Genomic DNA, 16150 nt, shown 5'->3' on the forward strand with positions numbered 1-16150 from the left:
CTGGGGCTGACAGCGGGAGCTCACCCTATTCCCTGGATTCAAGTCTTTGACCTTTCGTTCAGCAAGTTCAGCAGTGTCAGTATTTGTTTTGATATAACGTGAAATAGTGCTTGGTAGTTTAAAGCTATGTGTGATCTAGAAGTGAAGCGGTTAAATGCATAGAGTGGGAATGAATTGCTAGAGTGTAACTTTGGGAAGTTCCATTTCTAGCCGGACTGAGGTTTTGAGATAAGGATGGAATGTTCACTCCTGAAGTGTGCTCCAATGCAGTCGGATGGAGTCTGGTGATCTTCCCATCTGTCTTGTAAATCAGCTGTATATACTGCAATAAAGTTTGAGCCGCTTTTGATAGCTGAACTGAAAGGAGTCTGAAGTTTTTTTCCGTGTGTTCTGAGCAGGCAGGCCAGGATTGTCTAAGGGGAGGAGATTGGGACGGGGAAAGTAATCAGTCTCAATCAACAACTGACAAGCAGGTCAGCGGTTTAATCTGCTGTGCCATCAGGGGCTCCTATATGGCAGTATAGACTCAGATAATCCAGTTCAAAGCAAGTACGAGGGTTGAATGAAAAGTAATGCCTCCACCTTCATTATTTGGGTTCGGATGGGAATATTTTAATAAATAAAATGCAGAAATTATCCTTAGAATGTGCTCTTTACCACTATTCACTCTTCCACATAATCACCAGACAATTGGATACATTTCTGCCAACAATGAACAAGTTTTCTGAAGCCATCACAGAAGAAGCTGACACTCTGTTTCTGCAACCAGTGTCTCACAGTACCCATCATGCACAAATTTTCTTTTTTTTTTTAACCTTTTATTTATGCATTTTACAATACATAAAAAAGGAGAAAAAAAAGAGAAGAAAGAGAAGAAAGGAATGCTAGGATACAAGGAAAAACACAATGACGCCACAATGATACCTAACAAACTATACACAAATAAAGCAGAAAAAAAAATCACTTAATACATACATCAATACCCCCCCCCCCAATTCTCCTTCCGGCCCTTTTGCATGACAATACCCCTTTCCTTTTGGTAATACACATTGCTGCAGCGTCCTTAGTTACGTTTAAGTCCTAAGTTGATTTCTTACTGTATGTTACATTTGATTCATATTTTCTTTATTCATATACTCCCTCAGTAGAGACCAATTTGTCTCTTTTCCTGTGGCATCATCCTGTTTTAAAATTTGAGTCAATAAATCCATGTTTTTGATGTCCAAAAGTCTCAGAAACCAGTTTTCTCTCGATTGCATTTCTTGTGTTTCCCATACTTTTGCCAAACATATCCTGGCTGCACAAATTTTCTGAAAGCCAAACAAAGCAATAATGTGAGCCACATGTTCTTGTGAAATCCCAATGATGCCTGAAATTTCTCTCTGAATGATACGATGGTCATCCTGAATCGATCTTTTCACCTTTTGCTTGTGAAATTTGGTGGTTGCTCTCACAGAACGTCCAACTCTTTGTCATGCAAATAAGACGTTCCCACCTCAACATCTTTAAACTTATTCACCCAACGACGCACAGGAGTCACGTCAACGCAATACCCATAAACAGCTTGCATTCTCGGATGAATCTCCTTTGGGGTGACACCTTCTGCTGTCAAGAATTCAGTGACTGCATGGTGCTTAAGTCACATTGACCGATGGTCTGTGCAGGATTCCATACTTCACACTTTAACAACACAACCGTTCAATGCTAAGGATTCCTGCCAAATGGAACTGTAGAGGAGAGTCTACTGAACAAGCCAGGACCTGCCGCAGACCAGGACTGCCATCTGTTGAGGAGTTACGAAGGTGGAGGCATTACTTTTCATTCAACCCTCTTAATGTGAATCATCTGCTTTGATAACCTGGGTTATATGGCAGTGTAGAAGGGGCCTCAGATAATCCAGTTCAAAGCAGATAAAGTAGTAGCTAGTGCATGATACGGAGGGGCTCACCCTGGTATATATAGACCATTTTGGTCAAAAGACATGTGATCCAATGTTTCTCAGATTGGCTCAGGCAAGGCTAAGGGGGAAAACCTTCGCATGCGCATGGCCACTGCCATGTCACCACTGAAAGCAGCTAATTTCGATTGCCACATAGCCCATTTCGGGCGAGTTCATTTGAGCCCTGTCAACCTCTCCATTTTTGGACATTCAGTTGTTGAATCAGCAACCGTGCACAACCCTAGTCTTTAAGCCAAGTCTGCATGGTCACCTGTCAGGAGTGCTTTGCTTGTGTCTTCCTGCCTGGCAGAAGGTGATTACACTGGATGGACTTTCGGGTTTTTTCCAACTCTCTGATTCCATGCTTCTATAATTCTATTTTCCCCAGCAATATTCCAAACATTTTTTAACTGTTGGAGTTATTGTCCAACCAAAGAAAAGCTTTTCGGTTTCGGGAAAACAAAACACAGCCTCCAGCAGCCACTCCAGAACAGAAACAAGAGGCCGGAGACACAAAGACGTCTGCAGTTTTCAATGCAGCATTCTCTCCTTGAGATTCCTTCCCTTTAGTAAAGTGAGGACCAGAGAGAAATACTCCAGAGAAAGTGAGGACCAGAGAGAAATACTTTGCGTAGATCTCTCCTGCGGACCCCCGTTTTCCTCTGCAAAACAAACTGCATTCCAAATCTGCACATTAGAAGGCTATATTGGGAGAAAAGCAGGATGAAAAATAAAGTAAATAAAAAAGAAAGAAATGAAATGAAATTGCAAGCCCAGGGGCCGGAGACAATTTGCATTCTCCAGGTACGTCCAAGTCCCCTTTCAACCCCAAGCGCTCCTCTAATCCATCAAAACATCCCTATCTTGCAAGCGCACATTTCGCTGGGCATGAAGAGCATCCAGGGCAGCCATTCAGCAATGCCTTGATGGACGGACTCAGTTTCCGAATGGGTTTTGTGCCTTGTCTGGGGATGTGGATGAGCCTGGCCGTGCAAAGGCCCCGGTATCCACTGCATGAAGGAGGCAGTGCAAATCGGATTGTCAAATGCCAAGCAGGTTTGGAGACCTAGAGCTGGTTTGGACCCAAGATCCACATCGCAGAATGAATTCACTTGAATTGCCATAGCTCAAAGTTATGCAGTGCTGAGAGGTGTAGTTTTCTAAGGTCTTGAGCCATCTGTTTGGCTGAGGAATGCTGATGTCTCATTAAGTGCAACTGGCTCAATGCTATGGAATCCTGGGACTTGTAGTTTTCCAATGTCTTTTGCCTCCTCCGCCAAAGAGTGCTTGGGCCTCAACAAAGTGCAGCTCCCACCATTCCATAGCATTGCGCCCGGACGCATGAATAGTTCGAAGCGACCTTAACTCTACATTGTCCTGGAGGTGCATCTCCACTCTAGATGTAATGCAAGACCTCGTCATATTTAGACTTTAAAATGCTTAATCAGTATGCATCCCACATTGTGTATATAACAGGATGCATACAGGATCCTGAAATTCACATGGATTTCTTACTGTTTAATAGGCCTGTGCGAAACTCTGTTGTGCCTCGTTTGTCTTACCTATTCTTCTTCCTGTCTACGATGGTTGAATGAAAAGTAACACTTCCACCTTCGTAACTCCTCAACAGATGGCAGTCTTGGTCTGCGGCAGGTCCTGGCTTGTTCAGTAGACTCTCCTCTACAGTTCCATTTGGCGGGAAGCCTTAGCATTGAACGGTTGTGTTGTTAAAGGGCGAAGTATGGAACCCTGCACAGACAGTCGGTCAATGTGACTTAAGCAACGTGCAGTCACTGAATTATTGACAGCAGAAGAATTTCAAGCATAATCGCCATTTCACAAGAACGTGTGGGTCCTGTCAGGGGGTTAATTAGCTCCAAACCACCCTGATTTATTGGTGAGTCAGGCCTCTCACCAATCCATCTTCTGTCAGACTGCTTAAGCAACTGGCTACAAGCAGCATCAACAAACGACACCACAGTCGTAATTCAGCTGATCCCAGAGGTTCTAAGGCTTTATTATATACAACTATATACAATTACAAAGTCCATCTCTCATAGGACCCATGCTTCCCAAGCAAAGGCAAAGCATGTCCTCTCTCTTTACCGATCATCTGCAAAAAAAAAAATAAAAAAAAAATCTGCTGGCAACTCCCAAATTCCATAGCCGAATGTCGAATGTCCTGTCAGCACTTTTGAGACCGGAAGGCTCGACCTATTGGCTCGGCAGGCTATCAATCAAGCTGGCTTGGCATTAACCTGTGTGCTGCTGGAAAGCATGCCGGAATACACAGTTGCAAAACGCCAACAGAAAAACCCTTGATTCAACATTTCACACTTACACCAAATAATACCAACAGGTCCCATTATTGCTTTGCTTGGCTATTGGAAGATCTGTGTACAATAGGTCCTGTGAGACGCTGGTTGCGGAAACAGAGTGTCGACTTCTTCTGTGACGGCTTCAGAAAACTTGTTCATCCTCGGCAGAAATGTATCCAGTTGTCTGGTGGGTTATGTGGAAAAGTGAACAGTGGTAGCTAAAGAGCACATTCTAAAGATTATGTCTGCATTTGATTTAGTAAAATATTCCCATCCGAACCCTAGTAACGAAGGTGGAGGCATTACTTTTCATTCAACCCTGGTATCTCTTCCTCCTCCTCCTCCTCTTCCCTGAAAGATTTGATGGGGGATTTCGAGAAAAAAGGGGATTGTTGGGAGTTGAATCAACCCTGTGAGGAAGGCAAAGTTGAGAGGCAATAATTCCAAATTTTACCTAATAGGTTTCCGATGATGATGATGATGATGGTGATGATGATGATGATGGCTTTTGTAGCCAGAAATACTGTGTTGCTGTGATTCCAGCCATGAAAGCCTTCAACAACATACTTCTTTTCTTGAAGTTTCAGTCTTTTGGTTTGGGTTCCAGTCTCGGAGTAGCAGAAAGCAAGATGGCTCCATCTTCTACATGACAGCTCTTCAAAGGCTTAAAGATAGCTATTTTGTCTTATCAATACTACACATGTCTAACTCTCTGGGTTTTATAGTACCTTTAACCTTCTTTGCCAATGAAAACTGGTGCCTCAGTAAACTGCAACTCCCAAGATTCCATAGCATTGAGCCATGGGAGCTAATGTAGTATCAAACTGCATTAATTCTACAGTGTAGATGCATCCTAAGTCAGCATTTCTCAACCTGGGGGTCAGGACCACTGGAGGGGGGGTCACAAGGGAGGGGTCAGAGGGGTCACTAAAGATAATCAGAAAATACATACCGTATATACTCGAGTATAAGCCTAGTTTTTCAGCCCTTTTTTTAAGACTGAAAAAGCCCCCCTCGACTTATATTCGGGTGAGGGTCCTATTTGGCTTATATTTGGGTCAGCTTATACTCAAGAATATATAGTATATTTATTATTTTTCTCTATTATTATTGGTATTATTACATTTATTATTTTTCTCTATTATTGTTGCTACTATTACATTTATTTTACTCTATTTTTATTATTATTAATAATACATTTATTATTTCACTCTGATCGTATTATTATTATTGCATTTATTTTACTCTATTTATTATTACATGCATTATTTTCCTGTATTTATTATTATTATTATTATTATTATTATTATTGTTATTATTGTTGTTATTATTATTATTACATGTATTATTTTACTCTATTATTATTAATAGGATACATAAGCACATTTACATTGAAGAAGATGAGAATAATGATTTAATCGGAGTTGGACAGTCTTATCTTAAATCTGAGCTTTATGTAAATATTCAAAAACATTTAACCTACTGATGCCTCAATTAATGTAATTTTATTGGTACAGTAGAGTCTCACTTATCCAAACCTCACTTATCCAAGCTTCTGGATTATCCAAGCCATTTTTGTAGTCAATGTTTTCAATATATCATGATATTTTGGTGCTAAATTCGTAAATACAGTAATTACAACATAACATTACTGCGTATTAAACTACTATTTCTGTCAAATTTGTTGTATAACATGACGTTTTGGTGCTTAATTTGTAAAATCATAACCTAATTTGATGTTTCATAGACTTTTCCTTAATCCCTCCTTATTATCCAAGATATTCGCTTATCCAAGCTTCTGCCGGCCCGTTTAGCTTGGATAAGTGGGACTCTACTGTATCTATTTTTATTTCTGAAATTTACCACCCTCGGCTTATACTGAAGTTAATGTTTTCCCAGTTTTTTGTGTGGTAAAATTAGGTGCCTCGGCTTATATTCGGGTCAGCTTATAGTTGAGTATATACGGTATATGTCACATATTTCTGATTATCTTAGAAACCTCACCTCACCCAATTCTATAGTTGTTGAGGTTCAAGGGGCTCTTTGATTGTAGGTGAACTATATATAGCAGCAACTACAACTCCCAAATGTCAGTCTATTTTCTCCAAACTCCACCACTGTTCACATTTGGGCACACTGAGTATTCGTGCCAAGTTTGGTCCAGATCCATCATTGTTTGAGTCCACAGTGCTCTCTGGAGGTAGGTGAACTATAACTCCAAAACTCAGGGTCAATGCCCACAAAACCCTTTCCAATATTTTCTGTTGTTCATAGGAGTTCTGTGTGCCAAGTTTGGGTCAATTCCATTGTTGGTGAAGTTCTGAATGCTCTTTGGTTGTAGGTTAGCTATAAATTCCAACCACTACAACTCCCAAATGACAAAATCATTGAGGCATTTGCAAGGTTGAGAACCACTGCCCTAAGTGCTTCCCTTCGGACCCTGAGAGATCCACCAATGCCTTTACAGCCTCTGCGTTATTTTTAGACTCATTTTCTTGTGACAAAACAGTCACAATAATACAAACATACTAAAATGCTCGTGTTTTTCCTCCCTGAAACCTCCAAATAACACCCAAAATGGTCCCCAATCATCCAGAGATGCGATTGTCTTCTTTGTGCACGGCTTTGTTTGTCTCTTGCAAAGGAGAAGGCAAAGGTAAACCACTCCCAAATAGCCTTATCTTGCAAAGCCTGAAATGAGACTGTCCAAAATGAATACTATTTTCCACACAGAAAATGACGGGGTTTGTTTTGCGCCAAACAAGCGCATGATGGCTTTGATCGGAACGAAACCCCGAATTGCAAATGTGCTTTGAACACAGGGTTGTTTTGGAAATCTTCCTCCCAGCAGGAAGGCAATTGCCAGGATTGTTTGTTGTCACTTTCGAGAAGAAACTTAGGGCGCGTCTGCACTGAAAAATGAAAGCAGTTTGACGCCCTTGAACCTCCATGGCCCATTGCTATGGAATCGTGGGAGCTGTAGTTTTGCAAGGTCGCCTTTTGGCTTTCCATGTCCAAGTGGGGATTCGAACCCAAGTCTCTCGAATCAAAGCCACACCTTGTTCCAACATCTATATATCTATTCTGGATCATTTTAAAATAACTCAAATACAATTCCCAATTTCCTATACAACATCTAGTTGTTTGAGTACATTTTACTCTTGATGTTTTATGAATCACATCCCAGCGTCCCAAATGGCTTTCTTCTCAAAAACAGTAAAGGACAGGGAAACGTTCAAAAAGGAGATGTGGAATCAAGGTGAAGAATCGCTCCTGTTCAAATGACAAAGAAAAGGTTGAAATGTGAAGCCAGTGACTACATTCCTGAATGCAATAATTAGAGCACAAAATAGCTATTCTGTAAACCCACTAGTTGGCCCGTGGTTTAGCTTTGTTTGTCTGGTTTAAATCTGGTTTAAATTGGATTTTTAAGTAACCCCTATGAAGGTTTTGCAAAACCCTAAGGTTCCCCTGGAGCACAGATTGGGAATTTGCAGTGGAGCATGCATCTCTCCTGTAAATATTGCCTTGTACCCCAATAGTGGTTTTTAACATCACATTGAGAATATTATAGAATGCAAGCTGAGGATGCAAGGTTTCAGCACTTTGGACATCTCCAAGCAAGCACTTTCCTTTGAAGATGGGCACATCTGCATTGTAGAATGAATACAGTTTGGTACAACTTTCACTGCCTTGGCTCAGTGCTAGGGGATCCTGGGAGCTGTAGTTTTACCAAGGTCTTGGCCCTCCCTGCCTCACCAAACTACAAATCCTAAGATCCAATAGCATTGTGCCATTGTAGTTCAAGTGGTGCCGAACTGCATTATTTCTAAAATGTAGAAATAATCCAATAATAATAATAATATTAATAATAATAATAACTCCTCAAAGCACAGCAGACAAAAAACCAGTACAAGAAAACCACACTACAAACTAGAGCTGACAGCTGGCACAACAAAACATTGCATGGAAAGTTCTTTCACAAAATTGAAGGAAAAGTTGATAAGGAGAAGACCTGGCTCTGGCTCACGAATGGGACACTGAAGACAGAAGGCCTGATCCTTGCAGCCCAGGAGCAAGCCAGCAGGACAAAGGCAATTCAGGCCAAGATCGAAAAGTCAGCTGATCACCAAAAATGCAGACTGTGCAAGGAAGCTGATGAAACCATTCATCATATCCTCAGCTGCTGTAAGAAAATTGCACAGACCGACTACAAACAGAGGCACAACTATGTGGCCCAAATGATTCATTGGAACTTATGCCTCAAGTACCACCTCCCCGCAGTAAAGAACTGGTGGGATCACAAACCTGCAAAAGTATTGGAAAATGAGCACGCAAAGATACTGTGGGACTTCCGAATCCAGACTGACAAAATTCTGGAACACAACACACCAGACCTCACAGTTGTGGAAAAGAAAAAGGTTTGGATCATTGATGTTGCCATCCCAGGTGATAGTCGCACTGACGAAAAACAACAGGAAAAACTCAGCCGTTATCAGGACCTCAAGACTGAACTTCAAAGACTCTGGCAGAAACTAGTGCAGGTGGTCCCGGTGGTGATGGGCACACTGGGTGCCGTGCCAAAAGATCTCACCCGGCATTTGGAAACAATAGACATTGACAAAACTACGATCTGCCAACTGCAAAAGGCCACCCTACTGGGATCTGCGTGCAACATCCGAAAATCCATCACACAGTCCTAGACACTTGGGAAGTGTTCGACTTGTGATTTTGTGATACGAAATCCAGCTTATCTATCTTGTTTGCTGTGTCATACAATGCCGTTGTGGCAATAAAACTTTATTTATATCCCATACCTATCTCTCTAAGGGAACTCTGGATGTTTGTGTATGCATTTACTATACAAAATCCACTGCTGGGAGGTGGTACTTGAGGCATAAGTTCCAATGGATCATTTGGGCCACATAGCTGTGCGTCTGTTTGTAGTCTGTCTGTGCGATTTTCTTACAGCAGCTGAGGATATGATCAATGGTTTCGTCGGTTTCCTTGCACAGTCTGCATTTTGGGTCATCAGCTGATTTTTCGATCTTGGCCTTAATTGCCTTTGTTCTGATGGCTTGCTCCTTGGCTGTAAGGATCAGGCCTTCTGTCTCCTTCTTCAGGATCCCATTCGTGAGCCATAGCTAGGTCTTCTCCTTATCAGCTTTTCCTTCAATTTTGTCAAGGAACTTTCCATGCAATGTTTTGTTGTGCCAGCTGTCAGCTCTAGTTTGTAGTGCAGTTTTCTTGTACTGATTTTTTTTGTCTGCTGTGCTTTGAGGAGTTTCTTCTTCTTCTTCTTCTTATTATTATTATTATTATTATTATTATTATTATTATTATTATTATTATTATTTACTCTTGATGTTTTATGAATAGCAACAAGACACAGATGCACCCTGTGTCACGTTGCCTCGGGAGGTGCATCTCCCCTGCAGTTTGATACCACTTTTCCTGCTATAGAATCATGAGAGTCATCATTTTTCCCATGTCTTGAGCCTTCTCTGTTGGTGCCTCACCAAACTACAACTCCCGAAATTCCATAGCACTAAGCTAGGGTGGTTAAAGCGGTGTCAAACTGCATTCATTCTGCAGCGCAGATGCACTCTCAGAGCACGTATGTTGCCTTTGCATGGTGACACCGATGTAGGCTGCACGTCTATCCGCATGCTGAACCCTGGAGAAGATGAACTCATGCTCAGCGATGTCCCAATTTCACCCTCCTGGGAAAAGCCAGGTAGAGGCAGGGATGGCTCTCAGGTGGCGGAGTCCATGACAACCAGAGTGAGATTTGCATTCCAGTATTTGTCTTCCGGAGTGTGCAAATATTCAGCCTGGATATTTGCTGAATGCGACGTCTTCCTCCTCCTCCTCCTCGTGGGCATGTTCCAGAACGAGGCACAGCGGTGACACACAGGCAGAGTGAGGGTTATGTAAGAGGCATTTCTAGGTAGAAAACCTCTGCACAGAGAGAGGCCACAAAGTCCGGCACGTCTCCTGGAGTCAGCAACGAGGAGCAAGGGACACACGTTAATTAAGCCTGAAGTTTTGTCCTCAATCTCTCCCTCCCTCTCTCTCTCTCTGGGTGCATCTGCACAGCAGAATGGATGCACTTTGACTCCACCTTAAGTGCCGTGGCTCAATGCTATGGAAGCCACGGAGTTGTAGTTTACAGCGAGGCATCAGGACTCTTCGGCAATCAAGATTAAAGACCTTGTGAAACCACAACTACCATTATTCCATAGTATTGAGCCAAGGCAATTAAACTGGGGACAAACTGTATTAAATCTACAGTGTAGATGCATTCTCTCTCATGCACTTGCTTGTTTGGCGAATGGGCTTAATAACGCAAGACCATCACCATAAAAGTATACAGCAGAGTAGCTTATTTAGCAGCAGCAGCAGTGTGACCCAGAACCAGAAACACACAGGCTATTGTTATCTTCCTTCTAAGGCTTTTCTTGTAGAAAAATAATATGGTTGTAATGCAGCAGCTCTTGAATATTTCCTTTAAAAACCCCAAAAATCCCTTACCTAGATGACCCTTACTCAAAAATTTTGTTTTTCCATGAAAGTGTTGACAGGACATGTTCTGCCTGACATTTGCTTTTTGCTCACAATATAAGGTCATGCAAAGTGCAGTAATGATTTGGCTTGCTAGATAGTGCATATGTGGAACAAACTATGGACACTTCACTTGATGTGATGAGTAATGAGTTATATAAGTTACAAGGCAACTATGCATGTCCAAAAGGATTATTTATTTATTTTTATTTATTATTACAGCATTTCTACCCTGCCCTTCTCACCCATTAAGGGGACTCAGGGCAGCTTACAGGTATAAAACACACATATAAAACAATTACAATCACATTTCAATTCAGTTTAAATTAAATTACATTATAAACATTCATATAAATATACATATAAATATACATTCAAGGTGCATTCTGAGTCTGAACTGGGTCTGTCATTATATCTTGAGTCATATAATTGTAGTTGATGCTGCTTCTATTGTTCAAAAGCCTGGTCAGCAAATTCTATTGTCAGTTAGCTTTCTGCGCATGCTTGTGTAAAATTGTATAAATTGGAAAGCCACTACAGGCAAAGTGTGGCATTGCATTTTCACGGCATTAGCTAACATTGTCACCTGCTCTTGGCCAAAAGTAAACTGTCTTGAAGACAACTTCTGCTGTCAGTCTGCTTTCTTCACCTGCGTCCAAACGAAATTCCGCAACAGTTGCACTATTTGCACAAACAAGATTTCCATAACATAAACAAAGTTCTTTATACTTCCTTGTTATATTTTTGCTTCAGCTTCTTGCCTTCATGCTGGGCTTCTCTCTCACATAGATAAAGAACATACCAACTTCAAACTGAATCATCTCTCTCCTTGGAGCAGTCAAACACAGCGCTCCTTACACCGAGGCATTCTTTACTCAGAAGGACGTCTTCACACAGGAGGAGCAACTAACTCATAGGCACACCTAATTATATCACCCTACTGGTTTTGCTTTCTTTTAACTCTTTCAATGCCTGTACATCATTTTTTGTAATTAAAAATAACACTTTTAATTTTCAGTGTCTCCAACATTGCTCTCTTTCTCTCCTCTCTCTTTTTCTTTCTCTTTCTTAGTATTTTGTGCATTCATTTCTTTCTCTTTCTTACCACTATGTGCATTCATATCACTTCTGACGTATTGCAAACCCTAAGGCAGTCTTTGTCATGGGGTTTTCTTGGCCATATTTCTTCAGAGGAGGCTTGCCTTTGCCTTCCTCTGAGGCTGAGAGAGTGTAACATGCTCAGGGTCACCCAATGGGTTTCCATGGGCAGAAGCGGATTCGAAAAGTCATAATCCAACAGTCAGAACACAACTGAGCAGGGATTCAAACCCCAGTTGCCAATATCATACAAACAGAGATTGTATGATTGATTGATTAAGCTACTGTTCTGCAACCAAATGTGCAACTGATTGTGCATCCCAGTGTGTGTGCATATGTTTTTCATCCATTTCAACATGGGCAACATCATCTGGATGCATTAGGTTGTTCATGTGCAAGTTAAACAAACTGCCCAACGTCTTCCATAACTTACACTAAGTCCCAAAGACAATAATGCTTTGAATCACATCATTGTGTGGAAAAGCATTGCTGATCTTGTTGCAGATGGGGTTTTGTAGTTGATGATCTTGTTTCATTTTCTGGGGTTTTTTTTTTAGCTATAATACTGTGGTCTGGATTGGTCTGGTGTCGGAGGAGATCCATGGGGAGACGTCATGAGTGATTGCACTGGTTGACACCAAACTTAGGAAAGCCTCTGCTCCCTTTTTAAATTGAGAGCTAACAACATTTGCACTTTGAACTCCATTTGCAGCAGTTGAAGTACTTTGAGGCCACAGAAGGAAAGGAGGAGAAAACTAGGACATTTTAAGCAGCAGATGAAAAAGTGGGACAGCAGAGGATTAATTGGGGATTTCCATGGGAAACTGGGAGATTTGCCTTTCCAGAATGGTGGTAAACATTGCATCAGAATTGCTATCTTGCATTCAACTCATCTTACTTGGTGTTTTAGGCTTTAGCCTTGGATAGATAGGCAGTTGGGGACAAACCAGATGAGGAAAGTTTGCAACTTGTTTGTCCAGATCTTGCAACTATTATGATGGGATATGGTTTGTTTGGTACTATCCAGTGCAACCTTTATGCTCTGTGGGTCTTGTAAGTTAGTTTCACTTTAGGCTGATCATTCAAGAATGTAGATAGAGGTGGCTGCGAACAGACCAAAGGCATATTATCCACTGCTCCTCAAATTGCAGGAGTTGCACTTTTAGATTATTGCACCACCTCAATCCATTTTGGAATGCCAGTTCAACTTCCTAAAAACAGATTTCCCCATTTATTGAAAAGTCCTGCATCCAAATGAATTGACAACTGGTTTGGAGTGATGTTGTGTGACCATGCTAGGGAGTTTCAAACACGTGGTAAGAACCTCATGCGATAAGAACCTCCTGTGTTCCTCATCATTAGACATGACTAGAGCTGGTGGGATTTGGGATGCAGTCACATCTGGAAGGCTGCAGTTTGTTCTGTTTACTCAGGACTATCGGCTTTGGATTTAGATACCAGGCTTGTGGATACAATGACCTTTAGCCTTTCCCAAACCTCAGAGCCACAAGGGCTCTTAACAGGGTGGCAATTCCCATCAGCCCCAGTCCAGATCTCGGAAAATCAAAAGTGATGGGAATTGTTTCTACCTAATTTGGAGACCCAAATTAGGTCGAAACTAAAGAGCACTGTGTAATTATAGTTGGCCCTCTGTATCCATGGTTTCTCTGTCCATGGATTCAATGGCCCTTTGGAGGCAACCATAAGGCAGATATAACCCTTGATGAAATGTTGATGTTGATGCTGATATCTTATGTGCCGCTGCCTTTCTAAGAGCCACACAGGTAGCTTCTTGCTGAGTTGTATTGTTCTCTTATTGGTTAGATAAGTCATGCCTGTGCAATTCCATTTCTTCTGTTGGGATCTGCCTATATAACCATGAGGATCCTTCTCCAGTTGCCTTGCCTTATGGGGAAAGATGTCCTCTGTTTGACATGATCTCATGTGCAGAATTCAGTTACCAGCACAAAATTGGATTCTCAGAACCACCCCTTGTAGATCATGAAGTGTCTTGTATTGTTGAAGATTTCATGGCCAGAATCACTGGGTTGCTGTGAGTTTTTCGGTCTGCATGGCCATGTTCCAGTAGCGTTCGCTCCTAACATTTCACCTGCATATGTGGCATCTTCAGAGGTCTCTTGATGGTGAAGCAAGTGGAGTATTAATATGCTTGTGGAATAATGTCCAGGGTGGGAGAAAGAACCTTTGTCTATGTAAAGCAAGTGTGAATGTTGTAATAAGCAAGTATTGAGTAGCCATGAACCTGTAAAGTCAATCAGTGAGGGTATCTGCATAGAGGTAGCTTGGCTGTTGTTGCCTGGAGACATCCTTTGTTTGGGAGATGTTAACTGGCACTTGATTGCTTGCTGTCTGTCTGGAGTTCTCCAGCTTCTGAATGGTGTTCCTTATTTACTGTCTTGATTCTGGTGTTTTTTTTTTAATATTGGTAACTAGCTTTTGTTGATTTTCCTGGTTATTATGCTTGCTAATCATGAAGTGTCTCAGCTTTGAGAAACAACCTATGTTGTCTTTTCCCTCTTGCCACTCTTGCTGTATCAGATTAGTGTCATTCCTGTTTCTCTCGTTCTTCCAGCCTTGAAAAAAGGACGCTTCTGGATCACACCCGACCCGTACCACAAAGACGACAACATCCAGATCGGGCGGGAGGTGAAGATCTCCTGCCAGGTGGAGGCGGTCCCTTCGGAGGAGCTGACCTTCAGCTGGTTCAAAAACGGCCGCCCGCTGCGCAGCTCCGAGAGGATGGTCATCACCCAGACCGACCCCGACGTCTCTCCCGGAACCACCAACCTGGACATCATTGACCTCAAGTTCACGGACTTTGGGACGTACACCTGCGTGGCCTCTTTGAAAGGCGGCGGCATCTCGGACATCAGCATCGACGTCAACATCTCCAGCAGCACAGGTGAGGGTGCTTCCAGAACTCCACTCGCTCTGTTGAGGCACGGTGCCCAAGTATTCTAGTCTCTTTATTTCCCAGTTAGAAACTAGAAACAAGGTTATTAAAAAGACAATATGTTGTCGAAGGCTTTCATGGCCGGGATCACAGGGTTGTTGTATGTATTCTCTCCTGACGTTTCGCCCACATCTATGGCAGGCATCCTCAGAGGTTGTGAGATATGGATAAACTAGGCAAGGAAGGTAAATATATATCTGTGGAGAGTCTAGGGTGTGGCAAGAGTCCTTTGTCAGCCCCAAGGACGGCTAATGACTCTGAACAAAGGATGCCTCCCAGGCAAGAGACAAACTTTTCCAATGCTAATTACGGTGATTAACTGAAACATTAGCGCTGGCTTCCAACTGACAAAGGACTCTTGTCACACTCTGGACTCTCCACAGATATATATTCTTTCCTTTCCTTACTTAGTTTATCCATACCTCACAACCTCTGAGGATGCCTGCCATAGATGTGGGCGAAACGTCAGGAGAGAATACTTCTGGAACATGGGCCACACAGCCCGAAAGACATACAACAAGACATACAACAACAATCCTGCAAACCAATCCCCCAAACCAATCTTCAAGGTGCCTTATAGTGTGTATTTTAAGACCCTTGGGAAGCTGTTGTCGAAGGCTTCCATGGCTGGGGTCACAGGGTTGTTGTATGTTTTTCTGGCTGTATGGCCATGTTCCAGAAGTATTCTCTCCTGATGTTTCACCCACATCTATGGCAGGCATCCTCAGAGGTAGTGCGGTATGGAGAAACTAAGCAAGGATATATCTGTGGAAAAGTCCTTGGAGAGTTATCACATGAGGCTGTAAACTGCATTGGACGCTCCTGACACACACACACACAAAAAACTTTTTTTTCATGTCAGGAGCAACCAGAGTTGCTTCTGGAGTGAGATAATTGGCCGTCTGCAAGGACGTTGCCCAGGGGACGCCTGGATGTTTTGATGTTTTACCATCCTTGTGGGAGGCTTCTCTCATGTCCCCACATGGAGCTGGAGCTGATAGAAGGAGCTCATCCACACTCTCCCCGGGTGGGATTCGAACCTGGCGGCTTTCAGGTCAGCAACCCAACCTTCAAGTCACGAGGCTTTTATCCCCTAGGCCACTGGAGGCTCCTAAAACCTTTTCACTGTAGGACATAATCCAAAATCCATCCTAAACCTTCAAGGTGCGTTAAAGTTTTAGTAATTGTCTTAGGACCCTTAGGAGATTATCACACGAGTCCGTAAACTATATTGAAGGCTCCCTTGATGCACAAAAA

General features: G+C 42.3%; 1 protein-coding gene across 4 annotated transcripts in view; it reads left to right on the forward strand.

The window, feature by feature from the left end:
• Nucleotides 1–16150, forward strand: part of mdga2 (MAM domain containing glycosylphosphatidylinositol anchor 2) — a 514926-nt gene that overhangs the window by 342812 nt on the left and 155964 nt on the right. For all 4 annotated transcript variants that reach the window (XM_062968720.1, XM_062968722.1, XM_062968721.1 and 1 more), the window contains exon 7: nucleotides 14513–14842. In XM_062968720.1, the coding sequence (XP_062824790.1) occupies nucleotides 14513–14842 (330 nt within the window). The remainder of the gene's footprint in view (nucleotides 1–14512; nucleotides 14843–16150) is intronic.

Source organism: Anolis carolinensis, chromosome 1 (assembly GCF_035594765.1).
Source record: "Anolis carolinensis isolate JA03-04 chromosome 1, rAnoCar3.1.pri, whole genome shotgun sequence".
NCBI lineage: Eukaryota > Metazoa > Chordata > Lepidosauria > Squamata > Dactyloidae > Anolis > Anolis carolinensis.